Source organism: Sabethes cyaneus, chromosome 3 (assembly GCF_943734655.1).
Source record: "Sabethes cyaneus chromosome 3, idSabCyanKW18_F2, whole genome shotgun sequence".
Taxonomy (NCBI): Eukaryota; Metazoa; Arthropoda; class Insecta; order Diptera; family Culicidae; genus Sabethes; species Sabethes cyaneus.
In genome coordinates, this window is record NC_071355.1 from 129855172 (window position 1) to 129879999 (window position 24828).

Sequence of the window (24828 nt, forward strand, 5' to 3'; positions counted from 1 at the left end):
AGGTTAATCATAATATGCGTTAAATGGTAGGAAATGTTACTCAAAATCAATTCAATTGCATTCAGTTGCCCTTTTTCTGAACATTTAATTGAGAAATACAAATGAAAATTTAAAACCGGTCGTCATGATGAAGTGAAAATCGTTTGAATGACACTAATTGAAGCCAATTTTAAAACGAAGCGGCGCTGATTCAGTTGAAACTGAAGCTCTCTCTCTTCTGGGCCCTAATCTTGTTTCCTAAATTCGTTATTTGAGAGCTTCGAATAATTTTGTGACTTTTAAATATCAAGCTGTTCAAAAATAAATTGAAACGCGACGTCTGTCTCATACAATGAAACATTTTTACAGCAACGATGCCCTCCTGTGCCTTAAACGGATTCAAGAGCTATAGAGTAGGGCGGGGCATAAGTGTGATGTTTGAAGTTGTCATAAATTTTCGTGAGATAAAAAGAAGGACAACAACATAATATATTTTATAGTGATGCAGTAACTTAATGTCTTCACATTCAACTATAAATCATCTGCGGTAATAGTGTTTTGCAAAATAAATTCTTCATTCTTCCTGATCACGTGCCATTTCGCACTTTTACCCCACTAGCGGGGCAAAAGTGCGAATACCGCGGGGCAAAAGTTCGAAGCTAAAATCCATGAAATTAGTCCAGCAGTAGCTAACAAAACCATATTATCTTCAATCTGCGTTATGTTTCGGTAAGGAATATTCTCAACTTGCACCTTTTCTATTTTGCGCTGGTGTATTGCAGCCTCCGTTAGATCGAAACTTTTCCAAACGTTGGTCTGTTGTTTCATCAGCGGAAACACATTGTTTTTCTTCGGCCAACATCTGTAGAGCCTGCAGTCTTCTGCAGATCTTCCATTTCTAGTATCTGTAATATAGTGCCTAAAGCTGTATATAATTAGCTATACATTTTCGTCTCACCCATGAATTGCACTTTTGCCCTGTCCGTGAATCGAACTTTTACCCCGCTAGGCGCTTGACGGAGTTAGATTAAATTACGGAAAAGCGAAATATATTTTGTAAATTATTTTCGCTGTATTTTCGAAACAGATATGCGAGTGATGTAAAAGGCTGCTACAAATTTTCAACAAGTAATATTTTCCTTATGCCGTATAACGAAAAATTACATCAAAACCGCCCTAGAATAACATTTGCACATAACTGAGCAACTATGCTTCGTAAGCAACCAAAGTTTACGTTAGATTCAAGCTGTCAAAGTAGTCACCCATCCATGCCAATGTAGAAAATTTACTCGGAATCTGCACCGATAAATCATTGAATCGCACTTTTACCCGCATCGCACTTTTACCCCTCCTTACTCTAATTATTTGACCCACCATTTCACTCTCTTCATTGTTAGTAGTCGAAGAATCTCGTCTGCATTAACACCAAGTTGTTTTTCTAAGAGTTTTATAATCTTCTATCAAATTTAGTTCTGATTAGAAAATACCGGAAATACCGGTTTTTTGCCTTTCCAAAACCGGTATTTCGGTATCCAAAAATTGGCCGGTATTACCGGTTTCGGTACTACCGGTTAGACAGCCCTAGTGGCAATGCATTTCATACGTGTTTGTGTACATTCATATTCCAATTTACACATACTAGTATGTGGTAGTTTAACTTTAACTCGGCAGAGAGCATTGCTGTTACTGTCTCTCAACTTATGGCAGAGTTGCCAGTCTTCTTGATGGAATGTTGTTACTGAAAGTCATAACCGTACCACAGACAAACAGACATAACACTCGTTTTCCATTCTTCGTACCATTAAAACCGTCATTTCAAATTTGGGCTTAGTTGGGAATGTCTCCGTTTTGGTCAAATTGGCGCTTTTTAGCGAAAGAAGGGGAATACCCCATAAAAAATACTTGCTAGTTCAACGGATACTCCTGTCGCTATTTGATATTTGGAAATGTCGATCATAGATGGCGCTAGTGTTCTAACAAAATGTAAGGTACGATAATTTTTCTTCCAAAAGTTATGTCTGTTTGTCTGTGACGATACTGTGTTGTGTACAGGAATGACTGTGTAAGTTATTTCTCGTCGGTTTTCAAATTTGAATTTTGAAAGTTAGATCAACCTAGTAGTTTATAATAAATTGTACTGTTTCTTTATAGTGTAGTTCGACTAATGGAAGAAAAAATCCACCGAAACAAATTTGACAAAAAATGGTTTAATATGTTTGCGTGTGAAAAATTGATTTTGTAACTGAATCCAGGGGCGGACTGGCCCACCGGGCAACCGGGCAAATGCCCGGTGGGCCCCAGTAAAAATTTCGTCGTTACACAAAATGAGATTTTCCAAAACGATTCACGAATGTTCAATTGCTGAGGCCCCATGATTTATGAAATCAACCGATTTGATGATTGAAAATTCAGCTTCAAATGGGACTATTGGGGCCCCGAACTTTAAACCAAAATTTTTCTTTCAATTAAACTTTTTCTACGACTCACGAATGTTCAATTGCTGGGGCCCCGTGATTCATGAAACCATTTAAGTTGAGCTGTTGGGGTCCAAGCTCAGAAAATATTACCAGCTTCAATTCTGAGTAATTAAAAGTAGAATTAGTATTTCATCCGCAGTTATTTGACTACTTATAAATATCGAACTGTCGGTTTAAGCTCCATACTTAGTTTACTTCAGTGGCGACGGTCCGTTATCGATCCTGCGCCGAATGAATTATGGTCCTTCAGTACTCAATTCTGGGCTACCTTTCTTCAAACCCCTCGAACACCAGCTGAACGTGCATCATCCTCGATAGCGCACATCTATCAGTGCGATGTCTACTCCGAAGTCTACGGCCTCTTCTTGATTCTATGCTTAAAATAATTTTGGTTACTCTTTCGTCGGACATTCTAGACACGTGACCAGCCCAGCGCAGACTGTCACACTGTACTATCTTCATTATAACAGCATATTTACATTCTTAATACAGCTCGTGGTTCATGCGTCTGCGCTACACGCCATTTTGGATTTTGCAATATTACGCTAAAACTCGAAGCATTCGTCGATCAGCTGCTTTTAGCGTCCATGATTCATGTCCGTAAAGGGCCACCGAAAGGATTAGTGTTCTCTAGAGCGTCAGTTTATGCGAATTTGCAAGCTACGGGACTTCAGCTACAAAATGTAATGCCTGCGTAAAGGCCAATTCGCAGCTGCAATTAGTCGTTTTATTTTGCGACTTACATCGTTGTCACATATCACGAACATACCAAAATATATTCAGTTCCTCTTCGACACCAACACCATTTGGATTTCCACGCCATGTACTTCGTTTTGGCGGTGTTAATGGTAAGTCCCAATTTCTCAATAAATGATCTAAAGGCTTCTTTTGCTGCTCTTCTTTTGATTTCGGTGATATCGACGTCATCCGCAAAATCAAAAAGCACGTGAGGTCTAATTTGCTATTCTGACTCATAATTTTTACTCATCCGGCGTCACACGAATCAACGTTAGTTACGTTCTGTGGGAAAACCATGTCCTAGCGTTAACTGTCACAGCTCATTTCGTTTTACTGAATCGTATGCCGCCTTGAAATCCATAAAAACGTCAGTTACTGGACGCAGGGTAAATATCTGATCCATCGTGAAGCGACCCTCATGAAAACCAGCTTGATACTCGCCGACGAAGAACTCAGCTAACGGACTCAGCCACACACGATAGGGAGAGCGCCTTATAGGCAAAATTGAGCAACGTAATGTCTCGATAGTTTTTACTCTCAAGTCGATGTCCGTTTTTTAAATTATGGGAAATGAGGCCAATCAACCACTCCTCCGAGATTTGTTTTCCTCCCATATTATGTTCGTGACAATGAGGTGGCGAATTGTTTCGTGCAGCTGCTCGCTCCTCGCTTTTAGAAGTTCAGCCAGGATACCATCGTTTACAGCAACTTTACCGTTTTTCAGCTCACTGATTGCTCTTTTGACCTCCTCCTGTGTTGATGGCTCCACAGTTTTGCCGTCGCTCAAAATTCTTATCCTGTACCTGCTGATCTTCGTGTTTACTTTGTAACGAACTGACTTGAGCTGCGATACCATCAGCAGCTTAAGCGCCACTCTCCTGTTGGGAGAGGCTACTGAGGCATGTTCGAAGCGCCCGGCTGAGGCTCACTTCTTAGGGCGGGTTTTCAAAAGCTCAAACACCCGATATCATTCAGACTTCCCAAAGCAAAGGCAAAAATCCGAAATCGCACAAAATTACCGAATTTACTCCGCGCAAAGAGATGTTCGCAAAACAAAATGCATGGGAAGGTAAACTAAACGGACTAACACGAATAAAAATGGAGCGAAACTTTACCGAGCGTTCTGTAAAAACGTTTTAGCGTTGTTGATACCTTATATTCATCGAGTTTACAAAGGCCTAATCTACCTATTCGTGACGTCACAACCTGTTCATGAGGGGTTTACATTTGTGCACTTACATGCTATCTCCAACATAACTCTGTGGCTTTTGCCACCAGCAACTCTCCGAAACCATTTCGCAACGTTCCGACGTACGGTTCTGATTACTCCAGGATTACTCTCAAAGCTGCGCAACTAGCGAGGGCTACGACCGTAGTTAATGCGTGCCGGGGATGACAAATGATGACCGATGGAGTTCACGATGCGATGATCTGCGCAGACGCTACATGAACGACGTTGGTTCGCGTCTACGGAGAGGGTTTCGACGACGGATGATGATCGAAACTCAAGCTTTCAAACCACGTTGGGTGGTGTTACGGGAAATCGTCCTACTTTTGAACTTCCGTGAGTGTCGTGCGGAGGAATTTCAGCGGGTGGTTCTGATACGCCTGGCCGCGGCGAGATGAAGTTCTAGGGTGGCCCTTTTTACGCTGTACAATCGGTGCTCGTATACAATTTCAGCCTAGAAAAAAACCTACGTGAACAGTAGGTTTTCTTTTCACCACACAGAATAATTAAAAGTCTTATTCTAATTCTCAATTAGACGACTCTCGCCTTACCTAGTATGTGTATTAACCAATTCGCTTTAAATTAAGCGTTCATAGGCACTATTGCACGTTCTGATTCTGTAAGCTAAACTAATATTTAAGAAATCTAGTGCCAACTAGAGACTAATATTTCACTTACTTTTACCATTCAAGCACGTGGCACTTGACAATGGCACTTCAGTTAGAACTTCCTAGATCTTTTCTAGCTAAACTAGCTATCGAACCGCCTCGAATAAAAGTTCGCACAAAATTGATTCGTGGCTCGCGATTATTCTTAATCCTGACCGATCAATTCCACATGTGAGTTTCCAACTCATTTCCACTTCGGAAACTTTTTGTCATGCGATCTCCCTCTTTCATATGCAACTTTTATTAGTTGCTTTTATCGTAACTCCGGCAATCAACACCTATTGTTACAAGGCGAAAATTGCAGAAGGACACAAATTAACGCATGATAAGGAATTTGCCAATGCGCGCAAAATTCTAAATGAGATCTTCTGGTGGAACTCACTGTGTAAGTTTTACGCGAAGCTTTCAGTAAACTCATCACCTACCGGCAGAGTGCGCATAAGCCTTTGATGCATATCAACAGCTGCATTGCTGTACACGAATAAATTAGGAACATAATAAACTTTACAACTTCTCTATTTAGATAAGGAAAACGTTGCATTGCTGGCAAAGATGCACAGTGGCACTTATCAGAATGTGAAAAGTTCTCTTCCGGGTTCGCTGAAGCACGGTCAATCACGCTGCGGCAGATCCTCCAAAAATTTCATGAATACAGAATTCTACGCACAATTATTTCATTGATTTCAAAGTTGTGCATGATTCCATCGACCGTAAAATCATGACCATTCTAACCTCGCAGTGGACTTTATCAACGTGATGGTCCCTCATGTGGGCTGTTCAACATGCCGTTACAGGATGTTATTAAAGGAGCACACACAGGCACAATCTTCAGCAAATCTAGTTAGTTCGTCTGCTTTGCCAATGAAATGAATATTGTCGATAGAACAACATCTGTGGTGGTGGCTGAAAAAACTAAAACTCAAAGTAGCGAAGATTGGGTTGAAGAAAAATGCGTCCAAACTAAAGTACCGTGAACCGCTAATATGCCGCACACGCTAAAAGTTGGTAACTCGGTGCTAATAACGACTGAGTTTGTTTTGTTTCGAGCATCGAGCCGTTATGCTGCCCGTTCTCCCGATACTCGACACTCGACAGTGACTGAGTCGAGTCAAGTTGCACGGGGCCCCTAATCTCAAAGGCCCGGTGGGCCCTTTGGCTCCCAGTCCGCCCCTGACTGAATGTAATTGTAAACTGTATTTTCGTAGTTGCCCTGATGAATAGTTGGCCTAGACAGCAAATAAACTAGTTTACTAGTAACCCGATGACTATACAGATACAGAATACAGGATACAGAGGTTAATTATTCGAGTGTAATGAACGAAACCTCGAAAAATTTGTATGTGTCCAATCAATTTTGCACCACAGCCTATGTTAGAACTTTATGTTTATTCAAGTTTACCTTGCCTGCAGAAGCACTTATTTCTTTTATCGAATTCACCGTTATCAAGAGCGTTTTTTTCGAATACGAATTTAGTAGCTTGTATTCCATATATTTCGTAGCTGCTGTTATCCTGCACCTGTAAAAGAAATTTAAAACAACTAGAATTACTTCATTTACTCTCATACAAATCAATAATAAGTGATCAAGAAGGTCATTGTTAATCGACATTAGAGGACCTAAAAGATATCACTAAATTCTTTTTTTACAATGAAAGAAACTTTTCTTGTTTTTCTGACGAAGTTATTTTGGATCTGTAAAAGAACTTAACTGAGCTCTTAGAAAGAACCTAATCAGAAGTTATAACAAATCATGATATTATCACAGACAAACAGACATAACTCTTGGAAGAAAAATCTTTAAAAATTATCGTACCTCACATTTAGCCTGAACACTAGCAGCATCTATGATCGACATTCCCAAATATCAAATAACAACAGGAGTATTCCTCGAAGTAGCAAGTATTTTTTATGGGGAATTCCCTTTCTTTCGTCAAAAAGCGCCACTTTGACCAAAACGAAGACATTCCCAACTAAGCCCAAATTTGAAATGACGGTTTAATCGGTACGAAGAATGGAAAACGAGTGTTATGTCTGTTTGTCTGTGATATTATGTTACAACGGTTTAGAACTGTACAGGGTGTTAGGTTGCTTAGTGCAAATATTTCAGGGGGAAATAGAGGACCGCATTTGACGAAAAAAATCGTTCTACAATATGGTCAAATCTCAATCTTTACAGAATTTTTAAACGTTTTTAGTTTTCAGTTCTGTTTGCCTTAAATTAACTATACTACATAAATTATCCTAGCTAGATCGATTCTGTTGCTTTTATTCGAAAGCTGAGAAAATTTTACACGGAAAATTGTACTTAAACTTACTCTATCAAATTTAGTAACTTTTCAGAAGCAAAAAACTTAAAAATAAGCATTTCTGTAATGCAATTGATTGCCTTTATCTACTAATTTGAAGTTCTGGTACTGTTATCTCTTTTAGTTTCGTTGCAATTTAATTTTAAACGTAAGATGTTGAGTGTTGAATTAATGCATCCGTCAGCGTCAATTTGACAGTAAACCCATGGGAAAACTGTCAGAATAACGCTGACGGACGCGTTGACACAGCATTCTGTTTGGCCCTTTAGTATCTGAAAACTGCACGAACTCATACATAGCGCATAGCACACTAGATCACTGCGTGCGACGGACACGGTCTGACGCGTATGAACAGAAAAAACCATAATTTTCATGAATTCAGGGCTCGCCTTCAGTTTTGCTAGCATAATCCTGCAAAACTCAAGCCGCTTTGGTTTATACGCAGGCAGCAGGTCTGTAGGTTGGAAAGGATGCATTTTTACCCGGTTCAGCAAGCATATGTGGAACACAAGGCTGTGCCACCACTTGCCTTGTGCGTGTCTTGGGATCATTTCCTATGATCCGCAAAATTTCATGGTGAATCGACGAGAGCACTTGCTGATGCTGCTCTTTTCGAAGCCTCATTGAAAACAACGCTCCTTCTTGGCAGCTAAAATTTTTTTTCTTCAAAAAGTTGCAGAACATACTAAAATAAGCAAACTTTGCTGAATCCATTAACTATCTATCTCTTACTGGTTGCGAGATATAATGATGTGTTAAAAAGGTGCGCTTAAAAATCAGTTATGCTCAATAAATTTGCACACGATTTTTTTACTGCTTTCGAGTGTTCTACAAAGTTATTCAGTGTGCTAAAATACACTGTTATTTTGTAGAACATTTGAAAGCAATAAAAAAATTGTGTGCAAAGTTATTGAGCATAATTGATTTTTAAGTACTCCTTTTTGGCACATCATTATATTTCGCAACCGGTAAGAAATAGATAGTTACTATATTCAGCAAAATTGCTTATTTTAGTATGCTTTGCAACTTTTTGAAGAAAAAATTTTTTATTTGAAATTATTTAAAAAAATCAAGTTTGTATCACCCTAATAGGTGAATTCACGGTCACCCTAATAGTGCAAAAAATGCGCTATATTTTATTATTAAACTTCTCCAAAGACACTATGCCTCAAAAATAACTCTTTTTTTGCGTTATAGCAAACTATTGTGATTTTGGTGGCTTCATTAGGCTGATACAAATTTTCGTTTATTAAAATGCGTTCAAAAAGGTATGGTGTCTTCAGCAAAGTTGTATAACACATTAAAATAAGCAACTTTGTTAAAAACTGTAACTCTCTATCTCTTTCGCTTAGCGAGCTATAAAAAATTTTATCAAAAAATAACACATTTTTCAATTGATTTTCTTGAGATTCCTTTGGAGATCTCCTGATGAAAATATTTTTTTATAGATAAAATATAGTACACGAACAAACAAGACACATCACTTATGGTTCTTACAAAACATTAAAATTACCTTTTTCGCTAACCGGTTTCGGGTTTAATCCAACCCATCTACGGAGCGGTGGTCGACTGCAGACAACAAATCACAATGCGTATGCAGTCGACCACCGCTCCGTAGATGGGTTGGATTAAACCCGAAACCGGTTAGCGAAAAAGGTAATTTTAATGTTTTGTAAGAACCATAAGTGATGTGTCTTGTTTGTTCGTGTTAAGTTGTTCTTACGTTAAGCAAAAAAGTCAAGTTATAAGTTAAAATATAGTACTTTCACCTAATGGTATTCTGGTTTGTGCGAAGCTCCCCGAAACTGAAATTTTTTTTTGAGTATTGCATTTTATTTTATAACTTACTAGCTGACCCGACAAACTTCGTATTGCCACAAATTAACCTGTGTTGTACATAAATAATGAATCTCGGATGATCTTTGTCACAATCTCGAGTTTTGCAAGTCCCCCAGTGGGCGGCGCTTCCGACGGCGGGTCACCGGCAACACTCGCGACCGTCTCGTCCTGAATGATCTAGTGTTACTATAGATAGTTTTTGTGGTCTTGTATTGACTAATGTTTTATGGAAGAGTCTCGAATTTCTCGAGTTCGATTAGTTTTTATGTTTCACAAAAATTTCTGTTTTATTTGTATGAGAGTCTCACCACAGAGGTGAGAGGTCTCCAACTATCGTAAAATGAATTCAAGACTCCAAAATCTCCCACATACCAAATTTGGTTCCATTTGCTTGATTAGTTCTCAAGTTATAAGGAAATTTGAATTTCATTTGTATGGGAGCTCCCCTCTTAAAAGGGGAAGGGGTCGTAATTCACCATAGAAAAAATTTCTGCCATCTAAAACTCCCACATGCCAAATTTGGTTCCATTCGATTGATTAGTTCTCGAGATAAGAGGAAATTTGCATTTCATTTGTATGGAAGCCCACACTCTTAAAGGGGAGATGGGCCATAACTCGCTTTCTAAAGAAGAGAGGGGTCTCAATTCACCATAGAAAAAAATCTTGCGTCCAAAACCACTTACATGTCAAATTTGGTTCCATTTGCTTGATTAGTTCTCGAGTTATGAAGAAATTTGTTTTTCATTTGTATAGGAGCCCCCCCCCCCTCTTTAAGTAGGGAAATCCATAGAAAATATACCATAGAAAATATTCTTGCCTACAAAAACACCCACATGCCAAATATGGTTCCATTTGCTTGATTAGTTCTCGAATTATGAGGAAATTTGTATTTTATTTGTGTAAAAGCACCCCCTCGTAAAGTTGGAAGGGGTCCTAATTCACCATAGAAAATATTTTTGCCTCCAGAAACCTCCACATGCCAAATTTGGTTCTATTTGCTTGGTTAGTTCTCGAGTTATGAGGAAATTTGAATTTCATTTGTATAGGAGCCCCCCCTCCTAAAGTGGGTAGGGGTCCCAATTCATCATTGAAAAAATTTTTGTCTCCAAAAACACCCACGTGCCAAATTTGGTTCCATTTGCTTGATTAGTTCTCGAGTTATGAGGAAATTTGTATTTCGTTTGTATAGGAGCCCCCCCTCTTAAAGTTGGGAGGGGTCCTAATTCACCATAGAAAATATTCTTGCCCTCGAAAACTTTCACATGCCAAATTTGGTTTCATTTGCTTGATTAGCTCTCGAGTTATGAGGAAATTTGTATTTCATTTGTATAGGAGCCCCCTATTAAAGTGAGGTGGGGTCCCAGTTCATCATAGAAAAAATTTTTGTCTCCAAAAACACCCACGTGTCAAATTTGGTTCGATTTGCTTGATTAGCTCTCGAGTTATTAGGAAATTTGTATTTCGTTTGTATAGGAGCTCCCCCTCTTAAAGTGGGGAGGGGTTCTAATTCACCATAGAAAATATTCTTGCCCTCGAAAACTTTCACATGCCAAATTTGGTTTCATTTGCTTGATTAGCTCTCGAGTTATGAGGAAATTTGTATTTCATTTGTATAGGAGCCCCCCCTCCTAAAGTGAAGAGGGGTCCCAGTTCATCATAGAAAGAATTTTTGTCTCCAAGAACACCCACGTGTCAAATTTGGTTCCATTTGCTTGATTAGTTTTCGAGTTATGAGGAAAATTGTGTTTCTTTGGTACAGGAGCCCCCTCTCTTAAAGTGGGGAGGGGTCCTAATTTACTATAGAAAATATTCTTGCCCTCGAAAACCTTCACATGCCAAATTTGGTTCCATTTGCTTGATTAGTTCTCGAGTTATGAGGAAATTTGTATGGAAGCCCCCCCTTTTAAAGAGGAGAGGAGTTATAATTCCCCTTATAAAGAGGGGAGGGTTCTCAATTTACCATAGAATAAATTCTTGTCACCGGAAACACCCACATGCCAAATTTTGTTCTATTTGCTTGATTAGTTGTCGAGTTATGCAGAAATTTGTGTTTCAATTGTATGGGAGCCCCCCCTCTTAGTGGAGGGAGGGGTTTCTAACCATCACTAAAACCTTTTCCTGGCCCCAAAAAACCTCTACATGCATATTTTCATGCCGATTGGTTCTGTAGTTTTCGATTCTATAAGGAACATACGGACAGACAGACAGACAGACAGACAGACAGACAGACAGACAGACAGACAGACAGACAGACAGACAGACAGACAGACAGACAGACAGACAGACAGACAGACAGACAGACAGACAGACAGACAGACAGACAGACAGACAGACAGACAGACAGACAGACAGACAGACAGACAGACAGACAGACAGACAGACAGACAGACAGACAGACAGACAGACAGACAGACAGACAGACAGACAGACAGACAGACAGACAGACAGACAGACAGACAGACAGACAGACAGACAGACAGACAGACAGACAGACAGACAGACAGACAGACAGACAGACAGACAGACAGACAGACAGACAGACAGACAGACAGACAGACAGACAGACAGACAGACAGACAGACAGACAGACAGACAGACAGACAGACAGACAGACAGACAGACAGACAGACAGACAGACAGACAGACAGACAGACAGACAGACAGACAGACAGACAGACAGACAGACAGACAGACAGACAGACAGACAGACAGACAGACAGACAGACAGACAGACAGACAGACAGACAGACAGACAGACAGACAGACAGACAGACAGACAGACAGACAGACAGACAGACAGACAGACAGACAGACAGACAGACAGACAGACAGACAGACAGACAGACAGACAGACAGACAGACAGACAGACAGACAGACAGACAGACAGACAGACAGACAGACAGACAGACAGACAGACAGACAGACAGACAGACAGACAGACAGACAGACAGACAGACAGACAGACAGACAGACAGACAGACAGACAGACAGACAGACAGACAGACAGACAGACAGACAGACAGACAGACAGACAGACAGACAGACAGACAGACAGACAGACAGACAGACAGACAGACAGACAGACAGACAGACAGACAGACAGACAGACAGACAGACAGACAGACAGACAGACAGACAGACAGACAGACAGACAGACAGACAGACAGACAGACAGACAGACAGACAGACAGACAGACAGACAGACAGACAGACAGACAGACAGACAGACAGACAGACAGACAGACAGACAGACAGACAGACAGACAGACAGACAGACAGACAGACAGACAGACAGACAGACAGACAGACAGACAGACAGACAGACAGACAGACAGACAGACAGACAGACAGACAGACAGACAGACAGACAGACAGACAGACAGACAGACAGACAGACAGACAGACAGACAGACAGACAGACAGACAGACAGACAGACAGACAGACAGACAGACAGACAGACAGACAGACAGACAGACAGACAGACAGACAGACAGACAGACAGACAGACAGACAGACAGACAGACAGACAGACAGACAGACAGACAGACAGACAGACAGACAGACAGACAGACAGACAGACAGACAGACAGACAGACAGACAGACAGACAGACAGACAGACAGACAGACAGACAGACAGACAGACAGACAGACAGACAGACAGACAGACAGACAGACAGACAGACAGACAGACAGACAGACAGACAGACAGACAGACAGACAGACAGACAGACAGACAGACAGACAGACAGACAGACAGACAGACAGACAGACAGACAGACAGACAGACAGACAGACAGACAGACAGACAGACAGACAGACAGACAGACAGACAGACAGACAGACAGACAGACAGACAGACAGACAGACAGACAGACAGACAGACAGACAGACAGACAGACAGACAGACAGACAGACAGACAGACAGACAGACAGACAGACAGACAGACAGACAGACAGACAGACAGACAGACAGACAGACAGACAGACAGACAGACAGACAGACAGACAGACAGACAGACAGACAGACAGACAGACAGACAGACAGACAGACAGACAGACAGACAGACAGACAGACAGACAGACAGACAGACAGACAGACAGACAGACAGACAGACAGACAGACAGACAGACAGACAGACAGACAGACAGACAGACAGACAGACAGACAGACAGACAGACAGACAGACAGACAGACAGACAGACAGACAGACAGACAGACAGACAGACAGACAGACAGACAGACAGACAGACAGACAGACAGACAGACAGACAGACAGACAGACAGACAGACAGACAGACAGACAGACAGACAGACAGACAGACAGACAGACAGACAGACAGACAGACAGACAGACAGACAGACAGACAGACAGACAGACAGACAGACAGACAGACAGACAGACAGACAGACAGACAGACAGACAGACAGACAGACAGACAGACAGACAGACAGACAGACAGACAGACAGACAGACAGACAGACAGACAGACAGACAGACAGACAGACAGACAGACAGACAGACAGACAGACAGACAGACAGACAGACAGACAGACAGACAGACAGACAGACAGACAGACAGACAGACAGACAGACAGACAGACAGACAGACAGACAGACAGACAGACAGACAGACAGACAGACAGACAGACAGACAGACAGACAGACAGACAGACAGACAGACAGACAGACAGACAGACAGACAGACAGACAGACAGACAGACAGACAGACAGACAGACAGACAGACAGACAGACAGACAGACAGACAGACAGACAGACAGACAGACAGACAGACAGACAGACAGACAGACAGACAGACAGACAGACAGACAGACAGACAGACAGACAGACAGACAGACAGACAGACAGACAGACAGACAGACAGAAATCCTTCTTTAGAGGTATAGATTGAATATGCGTGCTAGCGACAAACAGTCTTCAGTGAAAATGTGTATTTTAGCATACTAAATAACTTTGTAGAACACTCGAAAGCAGTAAAACCTACATGGTAAACATCCCTAAGGGTTGTGCGACATGGTGACGTAGGACTATATCAGATTATTAAAGACTAATGTAAACTACATTTCTGGCATATGTATGTTATATATATAAGAATCTGTGAGAGCCATTATATAAGTGAATGTTGAAAAGAGAAGAGTGATATATTCAGATTCAATTCTTCATTGAATGCAATGGTGACTTTGAAAATACGTGGAGGGGGGGGGGGTTCATAAGTACAACGCCTTCAACCATTGAGACATAGAGATTTCTTTTAAAAATCACTTGTCAGCATCATAAAGGTTGAAATAGTAATGAATGGCCAGCCCACGGATTATTATATTAAATATGATTATGCGTAGCATGACATGTTTCAATAATCAGACTTTAACTCGCTTGTGCCCTTTAAAAGCGCCATTGGTTACAAATAATATTACGTTCATCGCAAATAAGTGCCATTCGAATGTCCTTCTCTTTTGGCATGAATGGCAATTGGCACTGTTTACCTTCACAGCTTACCGCTTGTTACATAGCAGAAAATATGGCATATACGCAAAAATTTCTATTTTATTTGTATGAGGGTCCTTATCCTCCTACCACAGGGGTGAGGGGTTTAAAACCGTCATAAAATAAATTGATGCCTCCAAAAACCTCCACATGCCAAATTTGGTTCCATTTTCCCCCTGTTAAAAGACTGATGGGCTTCAGTACACCATAGAAAAAATTCCTGCCTTCTAAAGCCCCCAAATGCCAAATTTGGTTCCTTTTAGTTTTCGAGTTATGAGTAAATTTGTATACAATTTGTATGGGAGCCCTTCTCCTAAAGAGGGGAGGGGTCGCAATTCACCATAGAAAAAAAAACCTTGCCTTCTGATACCTCCACATGCCAAATTTGGTTCCATGATTAGTTCTTCAGTTTTGAGAAAATTTATGTTTCATTTGTGTAGGAGCACCCCCTTCTTACGCCCTCCTTAAAATCAATCTCTTACCCCACCATAAAATTGCTAGTCATTTTATCTATCCAACGATATATAAATTGTTCGTTCAGTAGTTTAGTAGTTTTTTGTTTTTACTGGTACTGACTTTATCGCGGTCAAACGTAAACTCTTTTTTGATTAAAGCAGAGGAGTGTTTGGTGCGAAAAATGTTAGACTGAATACTGGGCAAGTTTCGATCTGCGGCTAAAAATATTGGGCTTAGCGTGGCACCGGGACTCCAACCCGGAATTTAGTAGTCGAGTGCGTTATGTAATTAAGCTATACCACACCCATATATTAATTAGTCTCAGAACTAGTTTTTGTCCTAGTTTAGTAGTTATTAGCATTTGAAATCTTTCATTCAAACGTTACACTTCTATTTTCGTTTTCACAAAGTGCTACCCATTCCCAGTATAGTAAACAAAGACGTAGTCCTACGTCAAAAAATCGTATGCAGTTATTGAGCATAACTGATTTTTAAGCGCTCCTGTTTTTCCGCGCCACAAGCCAAGGCCCTGGCCTCAGGCCGCTGAGTCGTCCCACGGCCGACGTTCCAGTATCTCAGACCATAGCGTAGGATGGTCGGTCTCCGTGCCGAACATCCAAAGTAACGTGGGCGACGGTGGTTTAGAGGTCGGGGAGGAAGTAACGGTTACGAACGAGGAACTCATTGAGATCGCTAAGTCCCTAAAGGTGAGCAAGGCACCGGGACCAGACGGAATCCCGAATATGGCCATTAAAGCGGCTATTCTGGAGGCTCCCGAATTATTCGGGCCAGTAATGAATAGATGCCTGGAAGCTGGCAACTTCACGGACAGATGGAAACGACAGAATCTGGTCCTATTGCCGAAGCCGGGAAAACCTCCGGGTGTCCCCTCGTCATATAGGGCGATCTGTCTGCTCGATACTGCCGGCAAGGTGCTGGAAAGGGTTATCCTTAACAGACTCGTACAGTACACTGAGGGTACAAACGGTCTGTCAAGGAACCAATTCGGCTTCCGAAAAGGCACATCTACGGTGGATGCCATCTTGACTGTCACTAAGACAGCCGAGGTGGCGATCCAGCGCAAGAGGACAGGTATTCGCTATTGCGCAGTTGTCACGCTCGACGTGAGAAATGCGTTTAATAGCGCTAGCTGGGACTCCATAGCCAACTCGCTTCGGAACGTCCAAGTGCCGGTGTCGCTGTACAGGATCCTGGAAAATTATTTCCAGAATCGTGTGCTATGCTACAACACGGAGGAGGGTCAGAAGTGCGTTCCAATCACCGCAGGGGTTCCGCAAGGTTCCATACTGGGCCCGGTGTTGTGGAACGTCATGTATGACGAGGTGTTGAAGCTAAAGTTTCCGGTAGGGGTGGTGATTGTCGGCTTTGCGGATGATATCACCCTGGAAGTCTATGGTGAATCTATCAGAGAGGTAGAGTTGACGGCTGCCCACTCTATAAGCATTGTTGAAGATTGGATGCGATCCAGGAAACTGGAGCTAGCGCATCATAAAACGGAGGTTATCGTGGTGAACAACCGCAAGTCGGTGCAGCAAGCAAATATCAGCGTCCGGGACTGCACTATTTCGTCAACGCGGTCCTTAAAACTCCTTGGAGTAATGGTCGACGACAAGCTGAAGTTCGGGAGCCATGTCGACTACTGCAAGAAGGCTTCCACAGCTATTTCGGCATTATCTCGTATGATGTCTAATAGCTCTGCGGTATATGGCAGCAAGCGAAGGTTATTAGCCAACGTGGTCCAGTCCATACTCAGGTATGGCGGGCCGGTGTGGTCATCGGCGTTAGATACCAAAAGCTATCTAGCCAAGCTGGAAAGCACCTATCGTCTCAAGTGCTTAAGAGTGGCGAGTGCGTATCGCACAGTTTCACATGACGCAATCTGCGTCTTAGCGGGTATGATGCCTATTGGTATCATCATCAGCGAGGACGTAGAGTGCTTCAACCAACGTGGAACTAGAGGCATACGGAGTACCACAAGATCGGCTTCGATGGCCACATGGCAGCGGGCATGGTCTAATTCCACAAAAGGCCGGTGGACACATCGACTTATCCCGGAACTATCCGGGTGGAATAACAGGCGCCACGGCGAAGTCAACTTCCACCTGACACAAATTCTGTCAGGGCATGGTTGTTTTAGACAGTATCTGCACAAGTTTGGGCATGCGGAGTCCCCCGCGTGTCCCGAATGCGTGGACGTTGAGAAAACTGCAGAACATGCTTTCTTCATATGCCCTCGCTTCGCGGGCGTGAGAAGCAACATGATGGCAGTGAGCGGACAGGACACTACTCCGGATAACTTAGTCCAAAGGATGTGTTCTAGCTCGGACGTCTGGGGTGAGGTCAAGGCGGCTGCTACCCAGATCGTACTTGAGCTACAAAACCGCTGGAAAGCCGATTAACGGCGAATAAACAGCCTAACTACCATAGTCCAGTAGTTATCTAAGAGTGTGCGTTAAGCACAATAGCCCCTCCCTGAAGTAATACCGATAAGGTGGTGCCAGAAGGGATTGAGGCTGGAGACTCGAGTAGGGTTTTAGTGGGTCGGGATCCTCACGCCCCAGTAGGGGGGTCGGGATACCAAACTCCACTCTCTGAGTTGTCTTCTCAGGTGTCTGATAGCAGATTTCCCTACTCGTTAAAAAATCAGAGAGGTTGTGTACAAGACACGACCGCATATATAGGTGACGCAGGACTACGTAAGTCTCTTTGTAGTGATAGTAGCATGTATTCATGCTTGTAAAGATTCGATTCTTCATGTATACATGCTATATGCAACATATATACATGCTACATGCGTTGTATGTAACGTTTATCAAAGTAGTAACATTGCATACCTTCAATTCTCAAAAGATTGTGAATTTGAAAACAATTTAACAAAATCAAGAACACAAACTATTACTTTCCTGCTACCTTACTGAAATTAAAGATTGTTTTTATTATCCACGGTTTCCCACGTTGAAGGGATTTTACCAATTCAATCCTATTTTATCAACAGCACATCTTTTCACTACACTTCTAATGAAACGACAAGCATGCGTATTCATACAGAGTCGTATTATAACCGAACACTACAGCTGTAGCACATTTTTTCAACACAGATATCAAATTCGCCGAGGTTTAATCGTCTCGCAGTAAAGAAGTTGCGATTTGTTGGGACAACGAACTTGTGTCATTTTTTCTGGCACACTTCTCTAACACAGACATCAGATTGGACTAGGTTTAATCGCGTTCGTAAGAAATCTGTTGGCTCAAGAGGGCTTTGTCACTCTCTCTGGCGTACTTCCCAAGCAAGGACATCAAAATGGTCTAGGTTGAACCGCGGTGTTAAGAAATCTTGTTGAAATGAGTAAGCTTTGTCACTTGTTTTGGCTTACTTCCCAAGCTCAGATATCAAATTGGTATAGGTTTAGATCCTCGCAAAGAATCTTCCAACCAATCACGAAGCGAGAATTCTGGTGAAACATAGGTTCATTATTTTCAATTTTTCAATAGTTCAACATTAAGAGTTCATACTTTTCTTCATTTGGGTCAATTCTTAGAAGATTTTCCGAACGATTGGTGTAAGAATATTGAAAATCGTTCGGAAAACCGCAGAGCTATTAGCGCTCAAAACCTTTCATTTTTCGTGACGCTCGCATTTTTCGATTTTTTGGAATGACACCCTGTCTCAAAACTTGCCGTAAGACGTAGTCCTACGTATAAAAAGCGCTCCTGTTTAACACATCATTATATTTCGCAACCGGTAAGAGATAGATAGTTAATGTATGCCGCAAAGTTGCGTATTTCAGTATGTTCTGCGACATGTTGGATATTTTTTTTTGAAATTAGGCCATTGCAAATGATTTTCACAGTTTTTGTCAACCCCCCCCCCAGGATTTGTATTGCATTTGTATTTGAATATAGGCTATTGTGCCCGTTATCCAATCTTAACCTATGTATAAAATATAAAAATACGTTCATAAGTCACTTTTCTTAAAATACACATTAAAACTAAACAATAGAAACATTAATATAATTGTATTTTAAAATATAATCTAAGCCTACTTCTTATTGTGTCTGGGTTCATGTCGATGGCTATTATTTCTTGAAGTGCATTGAAACTGTTCATGAAGCGTGTAGTTGGTTCATTCTGTGAGTAATTTCTGGTCCGCAACGGTGGTTCAAAAGTTCTCCTTCGTCGAAGCGAGACTGGGCTATCGTTTAGTACTAATCGACTGGAAAGTGGTTGACTGATCTTTCGCTCTGCAAGGATGTACGTGAAGAATACGATATCGGCTATCTTATGCCTCGAGTGGACCGAGTCGAGGTCGACAAAACAACACAGATCATGATAAGGTGGTTCTCCGCTGCTCTCCGTTCTATCCGAGATTTCTAAGAGCAAATCTAATAAATCTCTTTTGGATTCCTTCTACTCGCTGAATGTGGGTAACGTACTGCGGGCGCCATATTACACTTGCGAAATCCAGTTTGCTCCTAACAAGGCCTTTGTAGATTGCCAATATGGCGTGTGGATTGAGGTCACGGCCAAACTTCCTAACGAGTGAGAACAGCTTCAAGCTCTCTTTGATCACGTTATCAATGTGTCTATCGAAGGAGAGTGTGCGGTCAAATGTTACTCCCAAGTCGCGAACATATTCTGTACGCGGTACTACTCTATTCCGGTAAGCGTAGTCGAAGATCACGGGGCTAACTTTTCTGCTAAATGTCATTACTGAGTACTTGTCTGTATTCACTTTTAATCAACGATTTTCACAGTACATTCCAAAGTGTCCTAGGTCGAGTTGTAATTTCAAGCAATCGTCCATGGACCTGATTGGTAAAAATATTTTTACATCGTCGGCGAAAATTAGAATACTTGAGTGGGAGATATCATCAGGCAATTTGTTCATTAGAATCACGAACAACAGCGGTCCTAAGTGACTGCCTTGCGGTACTCCAGAGTCTACAGTAAATGAGCAAGATTTGTTGCCACGTAGTTTAACAAATTGTATTCTCTGCTTCAAATACGACACTAACCAGTTGTACAGTGAACCTCGAACGCCAAACTCTTCAACCGCCTCCAAGATGCTATTTATACTAACGGCATCAAACGCTTTCGACATATCGGTATATGCGCAATCCACTTGAAAGCCTTTTGAAATGCAGTCCGTAACCATCGAAGTGAACTCGCACAGATTTGTAACCACTGATTTCTTCTTCAAGAATCCGTGTTGCACAGGAGAAATACGTCCGACTACCCTGTCATAAAGATGGCTGTAAACTAATGACTCGAAAAGCTTCGGAACAGCCGATTGTATAGCAACTCCGCGATAATTTTCTACGTCACATTTGGTGCCTTTTTTATGTATCGGAGTGATGTGCGAAATCTTCTAAATTCCCGGAAAATGACCGGAAGCTAACGACACATTGAACAAACTGGTGAGCGGCAACACAAACTCTTGGCGAAATTGTTTAAGGATGCTATTTGTTAGCATACCCGGACCAGTGGACTTGTTGGCATCGAGTTCACGATTACCGTTTTCCACACAAACCTGGGACAGTTGGTATGGCGTCCCGTCGTTATCAATAGGAAATTCTATGATACTACCAGTCGCTTCAGTAAACACACTTTTGGAATATGGTGCAAAAAGTTCAGTTGACGATTGAACATCGGTAGCTGTAACACCCTTATAGTTAACACGATCCGGGATGCCAACACTTTTTCTCCTACCATTCACAAATTTCCAGAACAATTTTGGGTTGCTTTTCAAACGGGTTTGAACATCTTCGATGTACACTTGATATGCTTCTCTATGTGCTGCCTTAAACATTCTTAATATTTGTTTATAATTGGACCCATTTTCGTGTGATGCTGAGCGGCGCATCCGCTTCAAGGCTAGTCGTTTTTCTTTCATTAAATTCACAAGCGCCGATGTAAACCATTCAGGATAGTTGTGCAAAAATCTTCGCCGTTCCATGATCATCGAAGAATAACGAGAGAAAATGTCGTAAATTATATAGTAAAACAATAGTGAATTGTAATCAATCGAATTCTCGATTAACATAGCATTTCCCGAATCAACATTCAAAATGTCTATTGATCGTAGAAAATCCCGCATGTCTCCCGCACGTTGTTTATATTCTTCACCATTTTGGAAAACGTCTTCTGATACGAACAAATCATTCCATCTGATATTCGCAAGGTCCACTCGAGCACTTTCAAAATCCATTGCATATAAATTTAAGCGATTTTTAAGCTTGGAAATTGGCTTGAAAAAACGGGAGGCAAAAAAATAATTTATAGGATATGAGTTAAATTTTTTTATAAAATCAATTGTCTGTGGGCTCTACAGCCTGAAAAACTCGAAAAATGAGTACGAATTGAGTTAACGCTTCTAGCACGAAATAGCAATGGAAGTTCAAACAGCGGAATTTCCGAAACTCGGACAAAAAAATTTTCTTTCGTTTTTGTCTTTTTCTTCGTAGATTTTTGCATGAAAAAGGTACAACGTATTTATTAAAACCAAGAAAAGATTTGGTTTTAACGTTTAAACTTTAAGTAAAAATACCTAAAATCCATATTTTTTTTGTTCGATTAAAAAATGCTCTTTGTTTTTTTTCGACCCTCCCCCCTTCAGTGGCCCAACACCGGAAGGACAAAAACTTTTTTAAATATTTGTAATGGCCTTATAAAAAAAACAAAAGTTCGTATCTCCCTAATAGGAGAATTCACGGTCACCCTAATAGTACAGAAAGATGCGCTATATTTTATTATTATACTTCTCCGAAGACATCACCCTTGAAAAATTACGCGTTTTGACGTAGGACTACGTCTTTGTTTACTATACTGGGACTGGCTAGCACTTTGTGAAAACGAAAACAGGATTGTAACGCTTGAATGAAAGATTTCAAATGCTAATAACTACTAAACTACTGAACGAAACTGAACAATTTATGTGTCGTTGGATAGATAAAATGACCAGCAATTTTATGAAGGGGGTAAGAGAACTATTTTAAAGAGGGCGTAAGGGGGGGGGGGGGGTTCCTATACAAATGAAACACAAATTTACTCAAAATTCTAGAACTAATCAAGCAAATGGTACCAAATTTGGTATGTGGGGGTTTTTGGAGGCAGGAATTTTTTCTATAGTGAATTAGGACCTTTGCCTTCGGTTTTCTCTTTTAAACATTCACTTAAACAATGGCACTCACAGATTCTTATAAACATACATATGTCAGAAATGCAGTGTGCATTAGTCTTTGATCTAATGATCTAATATAGTCCTACGTCACCCTTTCGCACAACCCTTAGGGCAGTATACCTATAGTTTTTTACCCAGTTGCTAATGTCCGCGTTTTTTCAAAATTTGACCACTGTGCAAGGGATGGACTGTCCTGTATGTTATTCAATATCGCTATTGAAGCTGTGATCCGGCGAGTCGGCATTGAAACGAGAGGAACGATCTTTAACAAGAGTAGCCAATTCGTAGCCTTCGTAGACGATCTCGACATCATTACTAGAAACCTTGAGACGACGGAGGCAATCTACGCCAGAATAAAAACGGAGGCTAGGAGAATAGGGTTACAAATTAATGCGTCGAAAACCAAATATATGGTAGGAAGAGGCTCCAGAGAAAGCAACGTTTGCCTCCCACAGACAGTGACTATTGATAGTGATGAACTGGAAGTGGTTGATGAGTTTGTATATTTGAGATCTCTGGTCACCGCCGACAATAATACGAGTAAGGAGATCCAACAACGCATTCAAGCTGGAAATCGAACCTACTTTTTCCTCCGCAGGATGCTTCAATCTGGGAGCAAGCGTCGCCGCACAAAGCTGATGATGTACAAAACGCTAATCAAACCGGTAGTCCTCTACGGACTTGAGACAGTAACTTTGCTTACGGAGGATATACGTGCACCAGCCGTATTTGAACGAAAGGTGTTGCGGACTATTTTTGGCGGCGTACAAACAGAAAGCGGAGAGTGGCGGAGGCGTATGAATCACGAGCTACAGGCACTGCTTGGAAAGATTCCCATCGTACACCTGGCGAAAGTTGGGAGACTACAGTGGGCCGGCCACGTCGCAAGGATGCCGCACGGGCAGGACTGTGAAATCCGTTCTCTTTAAGAACCCCACCGGCATCAGGAGTAGAGCGGCTCAACGTGCTAGATGGCTCGACCAGGTTGAAGCCGACTTGCGTGTGTCGAGACGCGCAACGAATTGGCGACGAGTTTTCCAGGACCGAGTACAATAGAGAGGAATTCTTGATACGGCAAGAGCCGCCCCGGCTCCCGGCTGCTAAAGTAAGTAAGCATCCTAATACTGAAGTAAAAATTAAATAAATTCGATGTATCAAGAGAATTAATTTTACTTTAATCGATATTGTAGAGCCCTATGGTAATTTCCCTTCCATGTGCTTGTTTGTTGCCCGTATTTACCTTATGTCCGCCCTGAGAAGTTCAGACTGAACAAAGGAAAAGTTACACTGCATGTATATTTAGTTACTTACATGAGGTAAATCTACAAAAATCTACAATCTACAACCTACCTACAACTCCTGCTGGGCTGTGGTTGCAAGACCAATAGCGAAGCAATAGTAAAGGTAGCTATCCACGAGTTCTTCTGGAAAATACATTTTGATGCTGGAATCGTTTTCTGAAACGTCCTAAAGAGACCCGAGAAGTCTGTTTTGTGGTTGTTTACCATACACGTCAGATCGTATGCGTTGCACGCGGTGATCTAGTGTGCTATGCATGATATATGAATTCTTGCAGTTTTCAGATAGGGTAATGTCGTTAACGTCGGGCCACTGTTATGGTTGAGCTACCACGCTTTTTTTTTGTTTCAGTAACTCTTGATACCTATATACAAGCATTGTAAAACTTCGTGCTGTGACAGCTAACTCTTCACAATATTGTAATTTTCAATCGTGTGTTCAAAACTCGCGTACTGAATTCACCTATTGAATCAGTTCAAAAAAAGTTTTCCAGGTGCAGTAAACTTTTCATCGAAAACCCGAATTAATCCACCTAGCGGCGAGACCTAGCCTTTCTACTGCCACAATAATCATTATTTAATTTCTCAGAAACATCTATAATTAATCTTAAATACCTTTGGACACTTAACTTTTTGTTCTTGTAAAAACTCTTGATACATCGAATTTATTTAATTTTTACTTCAGTATTAGGATGCTTACTTACTTTAGCAGCCGGGAGCCGGGGCGGCTCTTGCCGTATCAAGAATTCCTCTCTATTGTACTCGGTCCTGGAAAACTCGTCGCCAATTCGTTGCGCGTCTCGACACACGCAAGTCGGCTTCAACCTGGTCCTTTCTACTGCCACAATAATCATTATTTAATTTCTCAGAAACATCTATAATTAATCTTAAATACCTTTGGACACTTAACTTTTTGTTCTTGTAAAAACAAAAAGTAAGGTGTCCAAAGGTATTTAAGATTCATTCTATTCTTACGTTAGCACGACTACGTAATTGAAATCTATCATTAACTTGACTATATTTTTAAATATCCGTTCTGTATTCCTCCAAATCCTTATCCAGTAAAATTCACAACGTATTGCGTACAATAATTATATTTTCTTTCCTTGGGTACATAAATATTTGTAAG

General features: G+C 41.4%; 1 protein-coding gene across 1 annotated transcript in view; it reads right to left on the bottom strand.

Moving 5' to 3' along the window:
• LOC128740133 (scavenger receptor class B member 1) overlaps positions 1-24828 on the bottom strand; it is a 194772-nt gene that overhangs the window by 85275 nt on the left and 84669 nt on the right. Inside the window, exon 4 of the mRNA XM_053835647.1 lies at positions 6490-6607. Coding sequence (XP_053691622.1) covers positions 6490-6607 — 118 coding nt within the window. The remainder of the gene's footprint in view (positions 1-6489; positions 6608-24828) is intronic.